The sequence below is a fragment of the Petaurus breviceps genome, unplaced genomic scaffold (genome assembly GCF_028583685.1).
Source record: "Petaurus breviceps papuanus isolate PSGF00001 unplaced genomic scaffold, PetGlider_PUasm1.0 90977, whole genome shotgun sequence".
Taxonomy (NCBI): domain Eukaryota; kingdom Metazoa; phylum Chordata; class Mammalia; order Diprotodontia; family Petauridae; genus Petaurus; species Petaurus breviceps.
This window is the reverse complement of record NW_027187391.1, coordinates 40520450-40540644: the sequence shown is the minus strand read 5'-3', so window position 1 is coordinate 40540644 and position 20195 is coordinate 40520450. Positions and strand designations below refer to the sequence as shown.

The 20195-nt window shown below is 40.6% G+C and overlaps 1 protein-coding gene across 2 annotated transcripts in view; it reads right to left on the bottom strand.

Moving 5' to 3' along the window:
• Positions 1 to 1062: 1062 nt before the first annotated feature.
• TRAF3IP2 (TRAF3 interacting protein 2) overlaps positions 1063 to 20195 on the bottom strand; it is a 72282-nt gene continuing 53149 nt past the window's right edge. For both annotated transcript variants that reach the window (XM_069077035.1, XM_069077036.1), the window contains 5 exons: positions 16830 to 16918; positions 12428 to 12496; positions 10465 to 10581; positions 7432 to 7506; positions 1063 to 3894 (listed from right to left, as the gene is read on the bottom strand). In XM_069077035.1, coding sequence (XP_068933136.1) covers positions 3748 to 3894; positions 7432 to 7506; positions 10465 to 10581; positions 12428 to 12496; positions 16830 to 16918 — 497 coding nt within the window. In that variant the 3' untranslated portion in view covers positions 1063 to 3747. The remainder of the gene's footprint in view (positions 3895 to 7431; positions 7507 to 10464; positions 10582 to 12427; positions 12497 to 16829; positions 16919 to 20195) is intronic.

Genomic DNA, 20195 nt, shown 5'->3' with positions numbered 1-20195 from the left:
GAGGCTTAAGGGACAGCCTGTGAAAAGGTATGTAGATTGAAGAGGGAATGTTCTTTAGGGGGAACAGCAAATAGGCAAGTAAAGCTAAAATGGAGAGTACTGTATATGAGTGAGCAGAAGTAATGTGTAATCAGCATAAAAAAAGTAGTCTGGAGTCATGTTGTAAAGGACTTTAAATGCCACAGAGAGGACTTTGGTTGTTTTTGTTTTTAATAATAAAAGCAGTGGAGAAATATTGGAAGTTCTGAGCAGAGGAGTGATACAGCCAGACTTCTACTTCAGTAATATCATTTTGTGGGGGATGGAGTGAAGAGGAAAGAGATGGGATGCAAGGAAACATCCCCCAAATAGGAAACCTGGATAGTCCAGGAAAGTGGTGATAAGGGCCAGAGCTGGAGTAGTTGCGAAGGTTGTGAATGGAGAGAAAGGGAGAGATATGAGAGGTGGTGAGAAGATGCTATTGGCAGGACCTGTCAACTGACTGTATATGAAAGGTGAGTGAAAGTAAAGAGAATCAAAGATGATTCAAACTCAATTGGAGAAAAATTAATTGCTTATGTAGGCTGAGCCAATATAATGAAAATTCTACAAAAATTAATTCACTTATTTAGTATCATACCAACCAAACAACTAAATGATTAATTTACAATAATAGAAAAATAACTTCCATCTGGAGGAACAAGATCAAGAATCTCGGGAGAAATAATGAAACACTTTTTTGGACATAACGAGTGTGAGTTCAGAGCTAAGCCATTTATCCATTTGGAGTTTATCTTGCAATATGGTATATGATGTTGATCTCTTTATACCCAATTTCTGACAGGCTGCTTTCACCCAGAAGTTGTCAAATAGTCCTTATACCAGAAACTAGGCTCTTCAGGTTTATGAGACAAACACTATGATACTAAGTTGCTATATTTGATATACATATTTGTTAATATTTTTTATTTTTATCGATCTTGGGTGAGGCAAGTGGGAGGGAGACTGAAGATAAAGTTCCCTTTCTTCCTCCATAAAAGAGAGAACAAAAGGAAGACTAGAAAGAATAAATCAGGACATCTCTGAAAGTTACATGTTGAATTTATTAAATACTTTAAAAGGAAAGCAAGTTGTACACAGTTCACAGTTTTATGTATAATCCTCTCCTATTATATATTTGGAAAAGTTCATTTCATTTAAGTTGAGAATTTAAAATTTCAAAAGATTTATTAAAATAAAATTTAAAAAGAATTATTTCTAAGCTGTGAACCTGGTTAACTGAATATGTCACAAAAGTATATCTTATATATCACAAAAATATATCTTATTCTTTGTACCCACACACATTACCCAACTCTGCACCTTGCTTCTTCTATTCAACAAATAGAATCCCACCATGACAAACTGTTTCATTTCTTAATTTCTATCCCAAGACCTACTGCAGTTCCCAGCATATAGCTGCTGTTAATTAAATGCTTATAGAATGAATAAATGAATGCATGAATTGTAAGGGACCTTCAAAACCATCTATTCCAACATGACTTGACAAGTAGTCATCTATCATTTGCTTGAAGACATCCAATGAGAGGGAACCAACTTCTTCCCAAAATGATAGCTTCCACTTTTGGATAGCTCTAATTGTTAGGAAATTATTTCTTAAATCAAGTCTAAATTTTTGTTTGCAATTTCTGCCCATTGTTTCTAGTTCTGCCTCTGGGGCCAAGCAGAAGAGGTCTTTCCTCTTCCACATGTTGTTGTTTGTTCAGTCACTTCAGTCATGTCTGACTCTTCATGACCCCTTTTCAGGTTTTCTTGGCAATGATACCCGAGTGGTTTGCCATTTCCTTCTCCAGCTCATTTTACGGATGAGAGAACTGAAATAAATAGGGTTAAGTGACTTGTTCAAGGACACGTAGCTAGTAATTGTCTGAGGCCAGATTTGAATTCAGGAAGAGGAGACTTCCTGACTCCAGGCCCATCACTCTATCCACTGCACCACCTAGCTGCCCAAACTCCCTACTTATCTTGCTTTCAACTCCCCATTAGTCATTTGTATGCTTTTCTTTCCAGTGGAAAGATAATTCCCCTTGGCAGAAAAAATTGAGCAAGATAAGAGTTGAGCAGATTTGCCTTTTATCATTGTTCTATCCACCCTGAACAGAGGTAGCAGTCCTACCCCTTTTTAGAAGGACCCTTCTGTATCTAATGTTTTATTCTCCTTCCATATGGAAGGCTTTATTCAAGGCACTAAGGGGTTCACTCAGGGGTATGCTAGTAACTATTTAATAGCCTGCCCTTTGGGAAGAAAAAAATGTATGTAGGACACACTTTTAAATTTAATCTGCATCACATTTACTCCAATATTTCCTTAAGTCTAGAAAATCAACAAAATAATCAATGAGCACTGATGAGTAGTTTGCTGATTTCTGAGGTATAAATGTTCACATCAAAAATTTAACCAGAGCCAGTTGAAGCCAGCACAGTGTACCCCTGGGTATACACTATGTAGTAATACTTAGTTTCTACTGTCAAGGAGCCTACTAGATATAGAAGCTGATAAATACATAATTGTTGGCTGAATTTGATAAAGTATACTGCAAACCATTCAAATGCAAATGTATTTGCACATTCTTACACATTTTGTTGTGGTGCAGTCATTTCAATCAGTCTGACTATTTGTGAGCCCATTTGGGGTTTTCTTGGCAAAAGTACTGGAGTGGTTCACCATTTCCTTTAACAGCTCATTTTACAGATGAGAAAACCAAGGTAAACAAAGTCAAATGACTTGCCCAGGATCACATACCTAGTAAGTGTCAGTGACAGGAATTGAACTCATACAAAAGAATCTTCCTGATTCCAAGCCCAGTACTCTATCCATTGTGCACCTGTCTGCCCACTTCTACCCATACAGACCCGAAAACATAGAGTAATTCCATACAGAATCATGATTGACGGCCTTAAATGCTTAACACTTACTAGCCGTGTGACCTTGGGCAAGTCAACCCCAATTGCTCTGCCTTCCCCCGCTCCAAAAAGCAAAAAAAAAAAAAAAAAAGAATCATGATTGAACTGAGAACCACATGGTATCATTAAAATCTGAACTGCTATAGTGTAAGTGCCAATGAGGAATTTAGAAGAAGCTCTTTGTCTAGCTTGCAGTGATCCTATCATTCAAGAAAGTCTGATCTATTTTATCTGATATTATATCTAATTTATTTTGTGCCTCAACCCAGAAGGCAACTGCCTGTCTCACCACTGAATAGGTGCCCCACCTTGTCTCTCTAGATATAAATGAGCCCCAGCCTTGCAAAAGTAAACATTTTATTGTGTTGTACATGAAACCCTTTGGTTTTAAGGATAGAAAAATACATCTGGCTAAACAGGAAAGAGTCCTTAAGCAAATAGGGGGTGTTTGTCAAAGTCTACAGTTACTGCAATATCATTTACAGTATCTTTTTTGTGAAGGTGCTAAGGGAAAACGCCCTAGGAGATTTTAAGAGGGGAAAAAGATCTGTACATCCCACCCAGCAGTAGGTTGAAGAGCTCAGGGAGGCACCTGCTGCTTCTGTCTCAGCATCAGTGCCAAAGTCCATTTGGATGCTGCGGGGGTACAAGTGCTTAAGAGAAGTTACCCGTTGCCTTACCCAGGGAGTGAGAAACAGCCATTAGCATGAGCTTGCTTCTACCACTAAAGGTCCCAGGAGTGCCCTGGCATCCAGTCTAAAATGAAGGTAGTAGCACCTTTTGCCCCCAGGCTCTTGAGCAGCTTCAAAGGGGCACCACCTGCAGGGTGGGTAGAGGCCCTCTTGGAGGAGGGACGTACTCCTCCTCCCTCAAGAGCCGAAGCAGGATGTTCTTCTTATTCCGGGGCCAGCTGTAAACGTGGGTGTTCTGTAGCCACGTGGGCACATGCTCCTGTAGGAAGGAGAGGGCATGTTGTTAGGAAAAGCCCCTGGGTACCCCCCCCCCCCCCCCACCACCACCACACACTCCTCAAGCTAACTTTCTGGGACCATTGCCCTCAAACCTAAAGCATTTTTCTTGATTCTTCCACTGATCTTTGTGGCATTTTTGTTTCATTTTTAAAAAGTGGTGGGAGGGATGGGGGAGCTTACACCTGCAGCTCATCATATCTAAATCATGGAAACCACATGTGCTGGGAATTTTCCACCAGGAAGAAGCAACCTTCCCTTTAGGTTGTAATGCACTTTTCATCATCTTCACATGAAACAGAGGGTGCCAAAGTTGCTCTGAGTGATGTGGTTTTTCCCCGTGGCTAGACAGGAGAGGGGGAAGGAAAGTTTGCTGGAATTGTATGCTTCCTCTGACTTATCCTTTTACTCTAACAGGTCCTGTCAGTGCTTATTGTCACAGAACCGGATGGATGGATAATAAACAGAGCTCAGTGCTCTGTTATCTATGATACTAGTTGTTCCCAATCTAGGAGCAAAAGTATAAAGTCAAAATAGGCTGGTTCTTCTTCCTATCCTTATTCTAATGCTGTCCTTAGGGTCCCCATCTTGGGACTGCCTAGAAGGTGAAGCCACCTTACAACAGATTAACTAAACCCTTGCCTCAAAGTGCTGATGGCTAACCCATAGTATACGTCCTCAAAGTTCTGACATACTTTAGTGCCTTCCCATTGTTATTATTTTTGTTACACATTCATTTGAGTATCTGAGTCCTGTGGATCCTGCATTCTTCTCCCATTTCATTTTCAGTTCTGTTCAGTTAAATATACTAAGCATAAACATATTGAATGCTAAGTGCTAGGGATACAGAGATTAAAATGAAACAGTTCCTGTCTTCAAGGAGTTTTTAGTCTACTGTGAGCATAAATGTGCATAGATAAGTAAATACTAGGTAATCTCAAGGGAGAGCACTGACAACTGGGGGTAAAAAGGAGAACTCTTCTGTAATAGTTGGTACCTGGGCTTCCATCTACAGGTGGGGGAAAGTGAAGGAGTGCATTATAGACATAGGGGAAGGCCTGTGCAAAGGCAGAGATGCCATGGCTGATAAATGGGGCTCTTCATGCCACACACTCTTGGTAATTTTACCAATGCAATATTGTTCATCTCCTCTACTTTATATCCATTACTAGTAACTGCCAGATCCCCATCTTCCTACTCACTTTACCCTGACTTTCCTCATACTTACTTTTTATCAACACAAACACATACATACAACATGCTAGCTTGATCATTGATTTCACATTCTCCTGCCTCACAGATCTACAAGCCATTAAGGATGACTATATAGTTTGGCTAACTCCAGGTTAGGAATGCTGTCTTGAGTAGGTGAATACCAGGCCAAAGATGACCTGTCTTAGGACTAGTTCATGGTTGACTTGGAGATTTTGATCTGCTCTCGGTCTGAATAGGCCTTTTGGGGGTTAGACTGCCTCTGGGGTTCTACATTACATAGGTCTACACCTATCTTCTGCCAAATTCCACTCAACTGCAAATACCATAGAAGATGCCATTGGAGCCTGCCTCTAGGAAGAATATGGGCAGTTAGGTGGTACAATGGATAGAGTGCTGGGCCTGGAGGCAGGAAGTCTCCTTTTCCTGAATTCAAATGTCGCTTCAGGCATTTACTAGTTTTGTAACCCTAAAGCAAGTCACTTAGCCCTGTTCGCCTCGGTTTTCTCATCTGTAAAATGAGCTGGAGAAGGAAATGGCAAACCAGTCCAATATCTTTGCCAAGAAAACCCCAAATGGAATCACAAAGAGTCAGACACGACTGATAAATGACTAAAAAACAACAAAAAGATGTTTCTGTCTTCTCCAGAATAAATCCAGAGATACCATTCTACAGTCCTGGATACCTACCCTAGAGCGGATCTAAAGCTGTCGTCATATGGAAAGATACTCCAGATTTCTTCTGGTCTGAGCTGAACCCTGGCCCTACCCCATGTTAAGTTACATGAAGGTCACAAGGTATCCATTGTCAAAGTGAATTCTTTCTCCCTTCCTTCCTTCTTTCCTTTCTCTCTCTCTTCCTTCCTTCCTCTCCTTTATTCATTTAAAAAAATTTATTTTTTCAATTACATGTAAAGATAGTTTTCAATATTCATTTTTTATACAGAGTGATATTTCTAAAGCACAGGTCTTGTCATTTCCCCACTCAAGAAACTTCAGTGGGTTCCTCTTGCTCTTGGATAAAATACAAACTCCTCTGTTTGGCATTTAAAGACTTTCACAGTCTGTCTCTAACCTATTTTGCTAGACTGATTTCACATTACTCTTCCTCACACACTCTATGTTCCAGCCATAGAACATAGAACAAACAACTTACTTGCTATTTCCCAATCACAGCATATTGGCTCCTGCCTTCATACCTGTGTATACACTGTTCCCCAGGTCTGGAATGATCTCCCTCTCACCTGCCTGCACTGCTTGGAATCCTTGGCTTCCTTCAAAACCCAGTTCATATGCCACTCCTTCTGAGAAACCCCTTAGCACTTCTTCTCCATGATCGCATATATTTTTCATTTACTTACCTACATACATATATTGTCTTCCCCCCTCTATCCACAGTAGAATATAAGGTCCTTGAGAATGGAGACTGTTTTCATTTCTATCTTACTATCTTCAGGGCCTGTCACATTATTCTTAATATTCTTAATAAATTCACCCTTCCCCAGTTCATGAAGTCCCTCCATCCTGAGCTGGTAGTATCTCCTAGAGCAAAAAGTCCTCACATGAACTGTGGCAGAACTCAATTTAAGGAGAGCCCCCAGTGGAATTCACTTATCCTTCCAGCTAATGAGTGTTGTACTAGATGGGCTTTTAGCTGAAATGTAATAAAACACATCTGTTGAACAGCCAGAAAAAATAGGCACATCCAAATAGTTGGCCTTTTATGTGTAAAGATAAGAGAATCAGATAAAATTCATGATTCTGTATTTACTGTCATTGGTTAAAACACAAGCCACTTCATAATGTGAAAGAGGGTTTTGTGGGATAAGACTGTAGTGGCCCTGCCAGATAAAGCCCTAAAACCCAAACCATCCAGACCACTGAACTGAGTGACCAAACCACTTGATCTTTTGGCTAACCTTACTTTCTGTAAGCACTGACCTATTCACTGAATGGACGTTAGCTCACTCTAAGTGAGTACATGAAAAGGCCTTAGCCTAAAAGGGCCAAGGTCTCCCATTGCACCCAGGGTCATGTCTAGTCATTCTGATGATTATCTGGTCACTGGACCCAGATGGCTCTGGAGGAGAAAGTGAGGCTGGTGACCTTGCTCAGCCCTCCCTCACTCCAATCCAAGTCAACTCCAAGTCCTGTCATCATCTCCCTGATGCCACAGTCCTCTTCCAAAATGAAGGACAAACACAACAACAAGCACTGACAATAATTTGGCAGGTCTTTCCACTTCAGCTCCCATATGATAGAGCCCAATGAGTCAAACTGTATTAATTATAAAGTTTTTGGTTTTTACCTTCTTAGCGTTGGGGAAGAGCACAGGGATGAACCGAAAGTTCATGCTTCCTTGTTTTATGAACTCAATCTGCATCTGGAACCAGATAGATTTGTGGGTTTAATTGCAGGAATTAGTTTGAGAGGTTAATTAATGCTACCTGCACACACAGGCACAGGCAGTATTATGATTCTAATTTCCTTATTGGAGCACCAAGAGCTAATAATTTTAACTCTTCCTCTGCATGGTGCTATGCTAAGCAGTAGAGTTCATCAGTTCCAATTTTTAAAAATATAATTTTCAAAACAACTTTCCTTTAAAAAAAAAAAACCAGAAGATGCCCTAAAAATGTTTCAAGATTATATAAGAAGTGAGTTTCCCAAGAAGTAAAAAGTGGAATAAGCACTGGACTTGAAGTCAGAAGACCTGGGTTCAAGTCCTGTCTTTTACAAATACACCATATATAGAGCTTTCTGGTCAACACAAATCATTTTTTCTGTGCTTTCTAGTTTTCCCATGGGGACTTCTCCACCCACACCATGAAGTTTCAGTGCTCACCCCCCAGGAATTGCTTACCTGCTGGACAGGTCCCAAGGTGTCAGCTTAACAGAATCTACCCTCTACCTGATCTCTGTATCAGCTCTTAGGTGTGGTGGAAGGGTCCTGACACCATTCTCAGGTAACTTAATTTTCACATATTTAGACCATGCTTAGGGTAGTCAATCCATAAGCACATGGTGGTCCCATGTATACTTGCCTGGCTCAGCTGAACTCCGGGGAGCTGGAATAGGAACACTTCTGAGTGTGTTTCCCCAGGAACTGGCACTGGACTAAAGCACTACCCACACACCAGCTGTTGACATGAGCTATGTGCTTGGAAATAGAGAGAGCACACTTGGGGCCCTAGGAGTATGCTTCTAGTATACCAGAGCCTTCATTCTGTCAACTAATGGCCAAGGAGTGTAAAAACCCTGAGTCAGGTAGTGATTGGGAGGCAGTTTAGTCCATGGACTGGCATGAGCTTGGGGCTTCAACATGAAAAACTATCGTGGTCCTAAAACCAGAGGCAATACCTGTTATAAGTTTTTTCTCACCTCCTAATTTTGTTCTTTAATTCTGTCTCCTGCTTCCAAGACCAAGTCCTAGAATAACTCACCCCTGCCTTTCATCCAGACTTTGTCCCATGTATGGTGGAAAGAGCTCTGGATTTGGAATCAGAGGACCTGGATTCAAATCTCAGATCTACTATTTACTATCTATATGACAATGGGTAAGTTCATTTACAAAATCTCAGTTCCCTTGCCTGTAAAACGATGGGGTTGAACTACATTATTTCATTGGAAATTAGAATTAGAGATCACCTAGTAATTAGAGATAGTCTCTCATTTTATACATGAGGAAACTGAGGCCCAGAGAGGTGAAGTCTTCAATGACCCTTCCAACTATTAATTCTGATTCTAATCCCTGATCATTTATAGGCCCTCTTTTAAGAAAAAGACGGAGCCAATTGTGACCTACTGAGTTAAATGCCAGCCATTCTGCCCCAAACCCTATGTTCCCAACCTCTTTGGAGTAACCAGCCTTTTAGTACTGCTTTGTTGTGCATTCCCCAATTGTGTTGTTGACTTATCTCCATCTTGCCTGACCTCCTGGCTCTTGCTCCCCTGCCTTAGGCAGAGATCCCTGATACCAGCTGCTCCAGTTCTCATTTCAGATTCTTTGCCCCTGTTCTTGGTGAATAGGATGACCCCTGAGTAATGGAATAGTTTGGATTGGTGGCAGATGTTACCTAACATAGCAGAGGGAAAGCCTTAACCTAGCACTCATTGGGCTCAGAATTTGAAGAACTTCAGAAGTGATCCAGTTTAGTGTTGCCAAACCCAAATATACTATAATTCATTCCCCACCACCACACCACCTTGGCAGCCTCTCAGGATCAAGGACTGAGAATTGGGGAGGAAAAGGAAGCAGGGAATGCGAGGAGCAGGAGAGATACAAGGAAGAAAGAAAAGAGTCAGCTTTAAGTAGCTAAGCTTTAAGTAGTAAGGGCTTTTGGTAGTAAAAATTTGGGCTTCTTCACTCCTTTCATAAAGTTGGAGTGCTCATCATGCCCTAATTGCTTGTCTGCTGCAGAGCTCACCTACTAGTGAGCTGCTGGTGCTGATTTAGGCAGGTGGGTGGAAAACCTGGAGCTAGTCCAACCTCCCACCTACTGCTTGAACTCCTTCTACTGTATTCCCAAGAGATAAGCATTCAGTCTTTTTTTGAATCTCTTCAGTAACAGTGACATCACTACCTACTAAAACAACACAGTTGCATTGGTAGACAGCACTGGTTGTTAGCTTTTGTACCAAAATCTGTTTTCTCATAAGTTTCTTCAATCAGTTCTAGTTTAAGTATTCTCTGCAGGCCAACTGTGAAGTGGGACTCTTCTGCACTTGTCATTAGAGAGGGCAGGAGAAGCAAATATGACCTAATAATATTATAATTCATACTTTATAGAATTTTCCTCAAAAACAAAAAGCAAACCACGAACTGTAGGTTGTATGTATATCATTGTCCCCATGTTACAGATGAGGGAACTGGGACCAAGAGATAAAAATGACTTGACGTCACACAACTTGAAACTTGAACACAGGTCTCCTGAATGCAAGTTCAACACTCTTATACTACATTTTGTTCATGGAGTCATCAATTTGAAGCTAGAAGGGACCTTAGAGATCACATATTCTAAACCTCCTCATTTTACAGGGTGGGGAAACTGAGTCACAGAAAGATGAAGTGATTTGCCCCAGGTCATGGAGTCAGGGACTGGGCAAGACAGGATATAAGCTCACATCCTCCAACTGCAGATCCAGTGTCCTTTCTTCTACCCCATGATGCCTTCTACTCTAACCCTTCATAGCAAGCTTTTAGTGTCTTTTTACACAGCCAGGCAAACACAATGCTGAGCCCCCAGGGAAAGAGATATAATTTGTTAGAGAGAACGCTAATGTCTCCGGGAAGGTGAGCTATTGCAGCTTCTCTCAGCAACCCTGTCTGCCCAGGACTTACCATCCTGTGGATGTACTTAGTATGTAAGCCGTGCTCATCTTCGTCCAGCTGGGACTCTGCTCCTTCCACATCCTGTTTGTATTTGGGGCTGATTGCAATGATTATCATCACTGTTTTCTGTTAATGAGAGAGAGAGAAGAACTTTTATTGACGTGTAAAGTGCAGTTTGTTTGGTAAAGGCAGGTTGGAAACTGGCCAGCTAGGATCTTAAGTATCCTCTGATGTGCTGAGGGAGGAGGACAAGTTTCATTCACTCAGTAAAGTAAAATGCATCACAATTCCTAGTCTGTCCATCCACTTCTTTTCTCCACACCCCTCTCCAATCAGATTCCTGATGTAGGTGACTGGAGGAGGCAGTCTCCAAATAGATATTTATTGCCCGCCATTTTCTGTAGCTATCGTTAATAACCATCTCAGAAAGGACTGCATTATGTAAGAGAAGAGCATTCGGCAAGATTCAGCCTCCATGCAGAAAGATTTTGCATCAGTGATAAACGGCAACTCTGCAGCTAATGGCTGCCTTTCCTTTTGAATGCAGCCTAAGAATCAGAAGAAAGAGGTTTTCCTGCACAAAGCAAACCCCTCCACACTTCAGACAAAAGGCCTGCATTGTAGGGAGGCTCCAGGCCCCCACCGGCCCCTGCAGAAAGGTTAGGTCAGCACCAACCAGATTGCAGCTGCAACACTGGTCAGCACCAACCAGGATGCAGCCGCAACCATCAATTTCTTTCCTGTTAAACTGCAGAGTGTCCTCCACACAGAGCCTGGCCAGGCATCCTGGAGAAAACAAATCACAGCTCAGTGAGCAGAGAACTGCTGTGGATGATTTAAGGGGCTTCAGAGATGACAAAGTACCCAGTGAGAGAGCCTGCTTAGGAAAGCTCCAAGACTAAACAAAATGCTGAAGAATTGGGGAGGGGGGAAGAGAAGGAGGGACAGGAAAATGACCTCCCATTACACTGTATTCCCATCTTTCTCTATTGTTTAAAAAAAAGTTTGCCCTGATTTTTATCAATCATCTGTGCCTGGTCTCTTCATTATTTCCAATTTGCTGGTCTTTCTTCCCTCCACAGGATAATGTCACCTACCTTCTCATCCTCCCTCCCTCTGTCCTTGTCAAGCATGCATGGCTTACAAGAGTGGCTTTTTTAGGGTCAGTCTAGGCTTTCAACACAGGCAAGAGGCAGAGCTTCTGAACCAAACAATTAGGATTGTGTATCCCTTAGAATTCTGAGCCTCTTTTAAGGCTTGGCTCAAGCAGCACCTCCTGTGTGAGGTTCTTCCTAATCCCCCTAGTTATCCATCAACAAACATTTATTAAGCTCCTACTATGTGCTAGGCACTCTGCTAAAGCCCTAGGGAAACCAAGAAAACCCAAAACATGGTCCCTTTCTCAAGAAACTCACATTTTAACATGGGGGAACAACATGAAAATAATTATGTACATACCAGATACATAGTGTAATTGGAAAGTAATCTCAGAATGAAGACCCTTATCGCTGGGGAAACAGGGAAAGGCCTCCTACCAAAAGACCCAGTGAGGAGATGGAGCACTGTGTGTGAAAAAGAGCAAGGAGGTCACCATCTCTGGGTCATGTGATAGATGGAGGGGAATAGAGTATAAGAAGGCTGGAAAGGTGGAAAGAGTCAGCTTATGAAGAGTTTTTAAAGTCACAAAGAGGAAATAGGGAACCACTGGAGTTTTAGTAGTTAGTAATGTGCCCATATTACTATGCATTTACTTTGTATATGGTTTATACACATTTAGCTGTGTGCATGTCATATTCCCCACCTCCCTCCATCCCCAGTAGATTATAAACTCCTTTGAGGGCAGAGACTATGTTGTTTTCAGCTTTGTATCCCCAGCACCTCACACAGTGCCTGGCTTTTATTAGGTACTTAATAAAATGAATCTATCCTAGGAAAAAATGAGTGGACCTTGCAGCTTTGGGTGTTTGCTTACATCACGAAGATAGCGCTCCATCCATTTGATGATGTCAATGCCTCGGACTCTATCCTCAAATATGTCTATCTGTAAGAAGAGGATTTTGGGAAAAGTTAATGAAGTTGATGGCAGATTCAGGGTGTGAGAAGACATAATAGTAAGAGATTTTAAAAGTACCCCAGAGAGTTACTAATTATTTTTGGGTGAGTGGTGTGATTAAAGGGGAAACTTCCTATGTCTAAAGAATAAAAGAAAATTTCCTTAAAACATTTCATATCTCAACATTGTTCAAAGTTTGAATATTTAACATTCATTATTAACATAGTTGTTACCTCTATTTATACAATTACAGTGGCTCTCACTTACTAAAACTATCCCCAGTTACATTTTTTTTTAAGCTGAAAGTCATAGTTGACCATAAGCTTAATGGGTCAGTAAAATTCAACAAACAAGTAAACAAAAATAAACATGATCCTAGGAATGTAAAACATGACAGAGTCAGGAATAATAGTTCTGTACTCTGCACTGATCAGATGCCTAATTAGAATATCATGTCCAGTTTAGGCTTGAATATTTCAAAGACAATTATGGAAGAACACAATTCTTTGCCCATGGAGTTGGCGGGGGGGGGGGGGCGCTGGGGGGCGTAGCACATAAATGTTGACACAATGGAAAGAGCCTTGGATTTAGAATCAGGAGATAGCGGGTTCCATTCCTACCTTTGTCACTTGCTAACTGTTTCATCTTAGGCAAATCATTTTCACCTTCCCGAGCCTCACTTTGCTCATTGGTAAAATAAGGGTATTGAACTCTATGGCCTTTACATCTTTTTCTAATCCAGTCTATTATCCTAGTTTAACAGAACATTAAAGATTTTAAGAAAGAAATGAAATGTTCAAATTAAGCTAGGAGGAGGCCCAAGGAATAGTAACTGAAATGAGTCCTGGAATAAAAATAATCCTTATTACAAAAGGTGAAGAGTTGGGATCATTTAGCGTGAGAGTGGAGTTTGTGCAGTTTGATGGTTCTGATTGTTTAGGAGTTATTATGTAGAAGGTGCTTATTATTCTCCAATTCTATAGAGGACTAACTGGAAAATCCCCACTTGGCAGCATGGTTATACAGGGGAAGTGGTAGACTTCGGGGTGATTACGTACTGGAACTAGCTCCCCAAGAGAGACTGTGAAATCTCTTTCCCTGTAAATAGGCTATCTAAACCACCCTGCATATAGTTGCCCATGTTAATATCCCTAGAATGTTGCCTTTATCATATCACTGCCTCTGCTTAAGATCCCATGATGACTGTTTATTACCTACTGCAACTAGTCAGTAGACATCAAATCACCAAAATCCTCCACCTGACTTTCAAGTCTCGTCATCATCTGGTCCCACCCTACCCACTTAACCTTGTTTCCTCTTGTTTCCCTAACACATACCCTTCATGGCTGATCCCATGGATTACTGTCCCATCTGATTCTCACCTCCATGCTTTAACTCATATCTTCTGACCTCCCTATCCCTGCCAAATGTCCTCTCTGGTTCTTTTCAAGGACCAGATCACATCCCACTTTCTGCATGAAATTTTTGCAGATGATTGCAGTCCTTATTGAGTTCTCTTGCCTCTTAATTCCTTTTTAAAGTCATTAGCTTCCCTGATAATTAGGCAACTTCCTGTATGTAGTCAGTCTTGTCTTATTAGTTATGCCATGCAATTTGACCTTTCTTTATAATGCTTTCTTGTTCATTTGTGTGACCATGTTTTACACTTCAAATTAGACTCTAAGCTCCTTAAAGAGATGTTTTTCATATAGTACATTCATGTGCCCCATAATGCCTAGGTAGACACAGTGGATACTCAATAAATGTTGGTTGATTGAATCTCCCAAACAGCAAAGCTCCCATCTGCCTGGGGTAGGGGTTTGGGGGAAGCACAGTACAGAGTGCTGGACTTGGGAGTAATGAAATGCCTGGGTTTGAATTACCCTTCTAACAACTTATTAGTTGTGTTAGGGCAATTCACTTGACCTTTCTGAGCCCTAGTTGATCATCTGTAAGTTGGTGGTAATAATTCCTGTAGTTGCCACCCCCAAAAGAGTTGCTGTGAGGGAAGCTCTTTGTCAACCTTAGCATACTACTGAGAGGTGAGCTATTATTATGGGATGATCTATGGCTTTCATCAGCTTGGAACCTGAGGACTGGGCAAAGGATAAGCTTCTGAAGTCCTTTGAGCAATGTGATTCTAGCAGTAATGTTAACCCTAAATGTAAATTACTCATTGGTAGTAAATAAAGGAGGCACAGTCAGTAATACTCTCAGGGTTTGTGTGCTATCTTTGCTGGGTTATAATGGGACCACTCATGGTATGTGGGCTCAGCCTATGAGCCTGTGCTAAGGACTTCACAATTGGAGGCCACTATAGACATAAATAGTTCAGGCAGTCCCAGATTGGCAAGGAGGCCACAAAAGGACATAGGCCTGCTCCAAAGGCGATCCGTTTAATTTGCAATTAACCAAAAGTAAGGGGAAATAGATAGGAGTTGGACACTGCCTTTTGAACTCTTTTGCCTGGGGCTTCTGAATTTGACCTCAGTGTATACTAGACCAAGACATTTTTTTTTTAATTTCAGCAACAAGAGAGTGATATACTAGTTACTCAGTAACAAGGGCATTGTGATTTTATGACAACATGTGCACTAATGCATTTTTTAAAACTTTGAGAGATTCCTAGACCAGTCAGATTTTATTAGAAGAAAATGATGAATTTAAATAGATACCTTTGTAAAGTGATGCTAAGTAATTTTGAAAAAGAAAATTTAAGTGACAAGCATCCCCTCTTTACCCTCCCTTTTCATCCTACAAACTGCCTATTTTTTATGCATTCCTTCAATTTTGTACCATCTTGCAGAATGTAATCATCAGCAATTAATATTTATTGCCTTCCCACTGAGTACACAGAGGACTTCATAGGAAGGAAAAGAGAGGCCTCTCTTCCCGTAAAAATCTGCAATGTCTCACAATAGCTCCTTGTGGTGTGATTTAATTTCTCCAAAGAGCTACCACCATGGTTTTGCCTTAAGCTGCATTGAATCAAGGAACTATGGTGGGACAAGAAGGGTCAGAATTTTCTGAGCTCCTTGAATTGGGCCAAGATCACACAATGGTAGCAGAAGGACCAGGGTTAAGATTTTTGTTTCCAGATTGGTCTAGTGAAGAAAGAATCAGAGTGCTGGATAGAATTGGCCAATTATTCCCTATCCATAAAGGGAGTGGGTAGGGAGAGAGAAGGGAGACAGCATGTATACAGAGGTGAACCTGGACTATTTAATGTGGCCTAAAATTAAATGGAAAAAAAATACCCTGACTTTCCCCTTCCCCCATTGCCTCTGATCACATCTCCCCATTTTCACTTGAGGCTTGGCCACCTAGGACCAATAAATAAGTAAATCTATATGCATGACTGAGTTAAAGCAATTTTCCCTTTCAGGCCATTGTTTTTAATATAGCATCATTTCTAATCGAAAGGGAGTAGTCCAAAGGCATTTGGTACATGGTGGTGGGAATAAAGCTGGATCTGTGATTTCATTGGTGCAGAGAGTTCTCAGAAAGGAACTCCCTCTATCAAACAGTTTTCTTTATGAAATTTACAGTCTTAGATAATTGCCTGGGGGCACTGAGAGATTAAATGATTTGTTCAGAGTCACAGAGCCAATATTTGCAAAGGCAAGACTTGAATCCAAGTCTATCTGAAATTGAGATTGGCTTTCAATCTACTGTATCACGTTACCTCTCAGTGGTAAGCAAAGCTTATGAAATGGAAAGGGGAAGCTCATCGTATCCAATATCACCAGGAGCACAACTACATCTGTCAGTTAGCAGATAGAGGAGGGTATCTGACAACTGGAAGGTTGGCAAAGTGTTTTACATACTTCCTCTATCTGCAGCCTTTTGAGATAGGAATTATAGGCATTATTATCCCCATTTTACAGATGAGAACACGGAAGCTCATGAAGGTTAAGTGACTTGATTATATAATTACACAACTATTAAGTGTCAGAGGTGGGATTTGAACCCAGGCCTTGATGATTCTAAGTCCAGCTCTCTGTCTAATCTACCATGCTTCTTCTTGATAAAACATGCATCAGAAGTTCCCTACTCCTGTTAGGTTTTGGAGGAGACTTATGCATGTTTTCAGTGGTATTAAAGCAATTTCAAAAAAATACACAGGAAACATTGCGAGAGAACTTGAATAATTTCAAATTTACCTAAACCCACAACCATTGAGTTTGTATTCAGATGAAGCATAAATAAGACAGTTTAAAATGTCAACAACAGCTAGCTGCTTTATTTATCTCTCTCCTCTTTTTGATTCATTATCTTATCTCCCTTGCTGTTCCATCTTCGCTTTGGACAAAATACTTACAGCAGTTTGAAATCCATTTACCAACAAAAAGTTCACAAATTTCACGACCTCCACAGCTGTGTCCACAGAGTAGGTTATGAAGACTTTTCCTAAGAGAGATTTTTTCACATAAATTAGAAATTAGCCAAGGCACTCAATTCAAAGAAAAAGGACTGAATTTTATATAGTTTCAATTGTTCTTCTATAAAGGGAAACCTGACTAGCCCATTGATAGGATTGTGCCTTCTGACAAATGGGGGCAGCTAGATTGGCATAGTGTCCTCTGGGTTCTCTTCTGTCTCCAGGTCCAAGAACACTAAAGTTATCTGTGCACATTAGTTCAGTCAGTTAGGGAAAAGGGAACTTGGAAAAGGTGAGTTCAAAAGGCAGGTGACAGGGGTTTCACTTACTGACCAAAGGAGGGTAAGACCTCTGGTCCTTGCCATGTGAACATCAGTTGAACCAACTACTATTATTTAGCTTGGAAAAGAGAATACTCTGGGAGGATATGTTTTCAAATATTTGAAAGAGCAATTAGATTAATGTTATTTGGTCTCATAGGGCAAAACCAGGAGCAATAAGTAGAAGTTGCAAAGAGCAAATTTAAGTGTGGTTCCAGGAAAAACTTTTTTTAAAAAAATGTTTTATGGTATTTTATTTTTTTTAATTACATGTAAAAGCAAATTTTACCATTCAATAAAAAATTTTGAGTTCCAAATTTTCTCCTTCCTTTCCTCACCTCCCCTCTCTCTAAGAGGGTAAACAATTTGATATAGGTTATACATGTACAGTAATATGAAACATATTTCCATATTTGTCATGTTGTGTAAGAAGAGAGAGACCAAAGAAAAACATACACACACACTAAAGTGAAAATTGTACTCTTAGTTCTTTCTCTGAATGTGGGTAGCATTTTCCTCATGAGTCCTTTGGAATTGTCTCGGATCATTCTATTGCTGGGAATAACTAAGTCATTCATAGTTGATCATCATACAATGTTGCTGTTATTGTGTACAATGTCCTTCTGGTTGTGCTTACTTCACTTTGTATCAGTTCAGAGAAAAACTTCTTAACAATTAGAGCTGTCTAAAACTAATATGTGCTTCCTTTAGAAGTAGTAGATTTCCCCATGTTGGAAGTCTTCAAGGAGAAATTGGACAAATACTTGTTGAGAACATTCTAACACTAAAGTTATGGAATTCTATAATGGGCAGTGCTGGACTATTAGAGGCTTAGAAGCTGTTGCTTATATGGCCAAAGGAGGATAAGGCATGAAATCAGAGGATCTGGAACGGAAAGAGACTTCCTTATAGCTCATTTAGTCTCTTCTGTTTACAGATGAAAAAACTGAGGCCCACAGAATAACCTGGGTAATCTGCCGAATATCCCACAAAGAATAAGTAGCAGAGTCAGAATTCAAACCCAGGTCTTCTTATTCTGCACCCAGTGTTCTCTAATACTCTAAGCTTGGGGGTAGGGCCTCCCTATAGATGTTCTGAAGGCTCGGAAGTCATATGATGGCTTTAAAATAGTACCCGGAGTTTGCCTTATCCTTGTGATGAAGCCATCACTGTCTGCTTACAGTCATGTTTGGTACTGTGCCCAAGCAACTCTCTGTGTCCCTGAATGTAACAACAGAGCTGGGAATCACAAAGTGAGGTGCCTAGGGAAATGTATGAAAACAGAGGATCACCCATTGAGCCCTTTTTCATAGGCTTGATGCTCTGTGATATCCTGATGATCTTCCAGACTACTTCAGGGGAGCAGGAAGTTAGAGCAATTTCAGCTATTTATTAGGTACCAAATGTTTATACATTGGGCACTGGAGGGTGATACAAAAATTAAATTAGACATTTCCTACCCCCACAGAGCTCAATCCATTAGGTGAATACAACACATATATAAATAACTACAAATGTAAAATGATATATGGAAAGGGCACAAGAGAAACCTAAACTAAATTATATGTCAGGGTGTGCTGGGGAGGGAAGGATTTTCATTAATTGGGGAATTAGGAACAAGGGCTTCATGATGGAGATGGCAATGGAATTAGGTCTTATGGACTTCAAGACATAGAAATGGGGGTAGAGGTTGGGAAGAAGGGCATTCTAGGAAGAGGGAACAGCATGAGCAAAAATACAGAAGTAGGAAAATGGATTGGTAGCTGGTAGAGCAAAGGGATCAACAAATGGCTTTTTTAGGATTGGGGAAATCTGAACATTTGTTTAAGCACAAAGGAAGGAGCTAGTGGAGAAGGGAGCATGAAGATGCATGGGAGAAAGTAGATAATTGATGTTGTAATGTCCTGGAGAGTATGAGAGGAAGAAATGTCAAGAACTGGAGGAATAAGCAAAGAGTCAGGAATATATTGTCCTTTAAGACAGGAGGGAAGGAGTAGAGATTGGGTTAAGATACTGGTGAGTTCTGAGGCATGATGGAGAGAAATTGAAGGAGCTTACACTGGATGACTTCTCATAAAAAGCATGTGAATCATATGCTATGAGTATAGGAGGTTGGGGATATGTAGAGATAATAAAGTGATACAATAAAGTTTCTGATTGGTGATTCTGTGTTGATTTAAGAACCATATATTCAGAGATTGTAGCTGAAGGTGTTGGCATGAGTGAAATTAATAAGGGATATGATGTAGGGGGAAAGGCCTAAGGATAGAACTTTGGGGAATAGGAATATTGAGGAAGCAGTGTTATGGAGTGGTGGAATGATTTCTGGTCTTGGAATCAGAAAAACCTTGTTTCAAATACTACCTCAGTAGTAACCTATTAGCTATGTGATCCTGAATGAGTTGTTTAACCTCGGGGAGCCTCAGTTTTCTCATATATAAATGGGTGTGATAACACCAACTTCTCAAGCATTGTTGTGAGGATCAAATGAGATGACATTTATAAAGTGTTTTGCAGGCCATAAATATATGTGAACTATCATTTTAAGATGTCAGGAACAGTTCACTAAGAGATTTGAGGATAAATGAGAAAGGCAGAAGGAGAACTAGCAACATATGGCTCTCAGAAACCAAAGGAGGAAAGTATACCCAAAAGGTGTGGGTAATCAGTAATGTCAGATACTGCCAAAAGTTCAAGAAGGGTCAACTGAAAACAAAACAAAACATTGGTAATTAAGGTGACCTTTTGGAAAACAGTGGAAGTGGTCATGAAGGGATTGAGAAATTAGTGCATTGGGAAGGAGTGGAAGTGTCAGGTATTGATGACTTTTTTCAAGAAGCGTAGCATAGCAAAAGGCAAGAGATGGCTGGCAGCTGAGTGGAGCAAAGGGATCAACAAATGGCTTTTAGGGAAATCTGAGCATGTGTTTAAGCATAAAGGAAGGAGTAAGTGGGGAAGGGAACTTGAGGGTATATGGGAGAAAGTG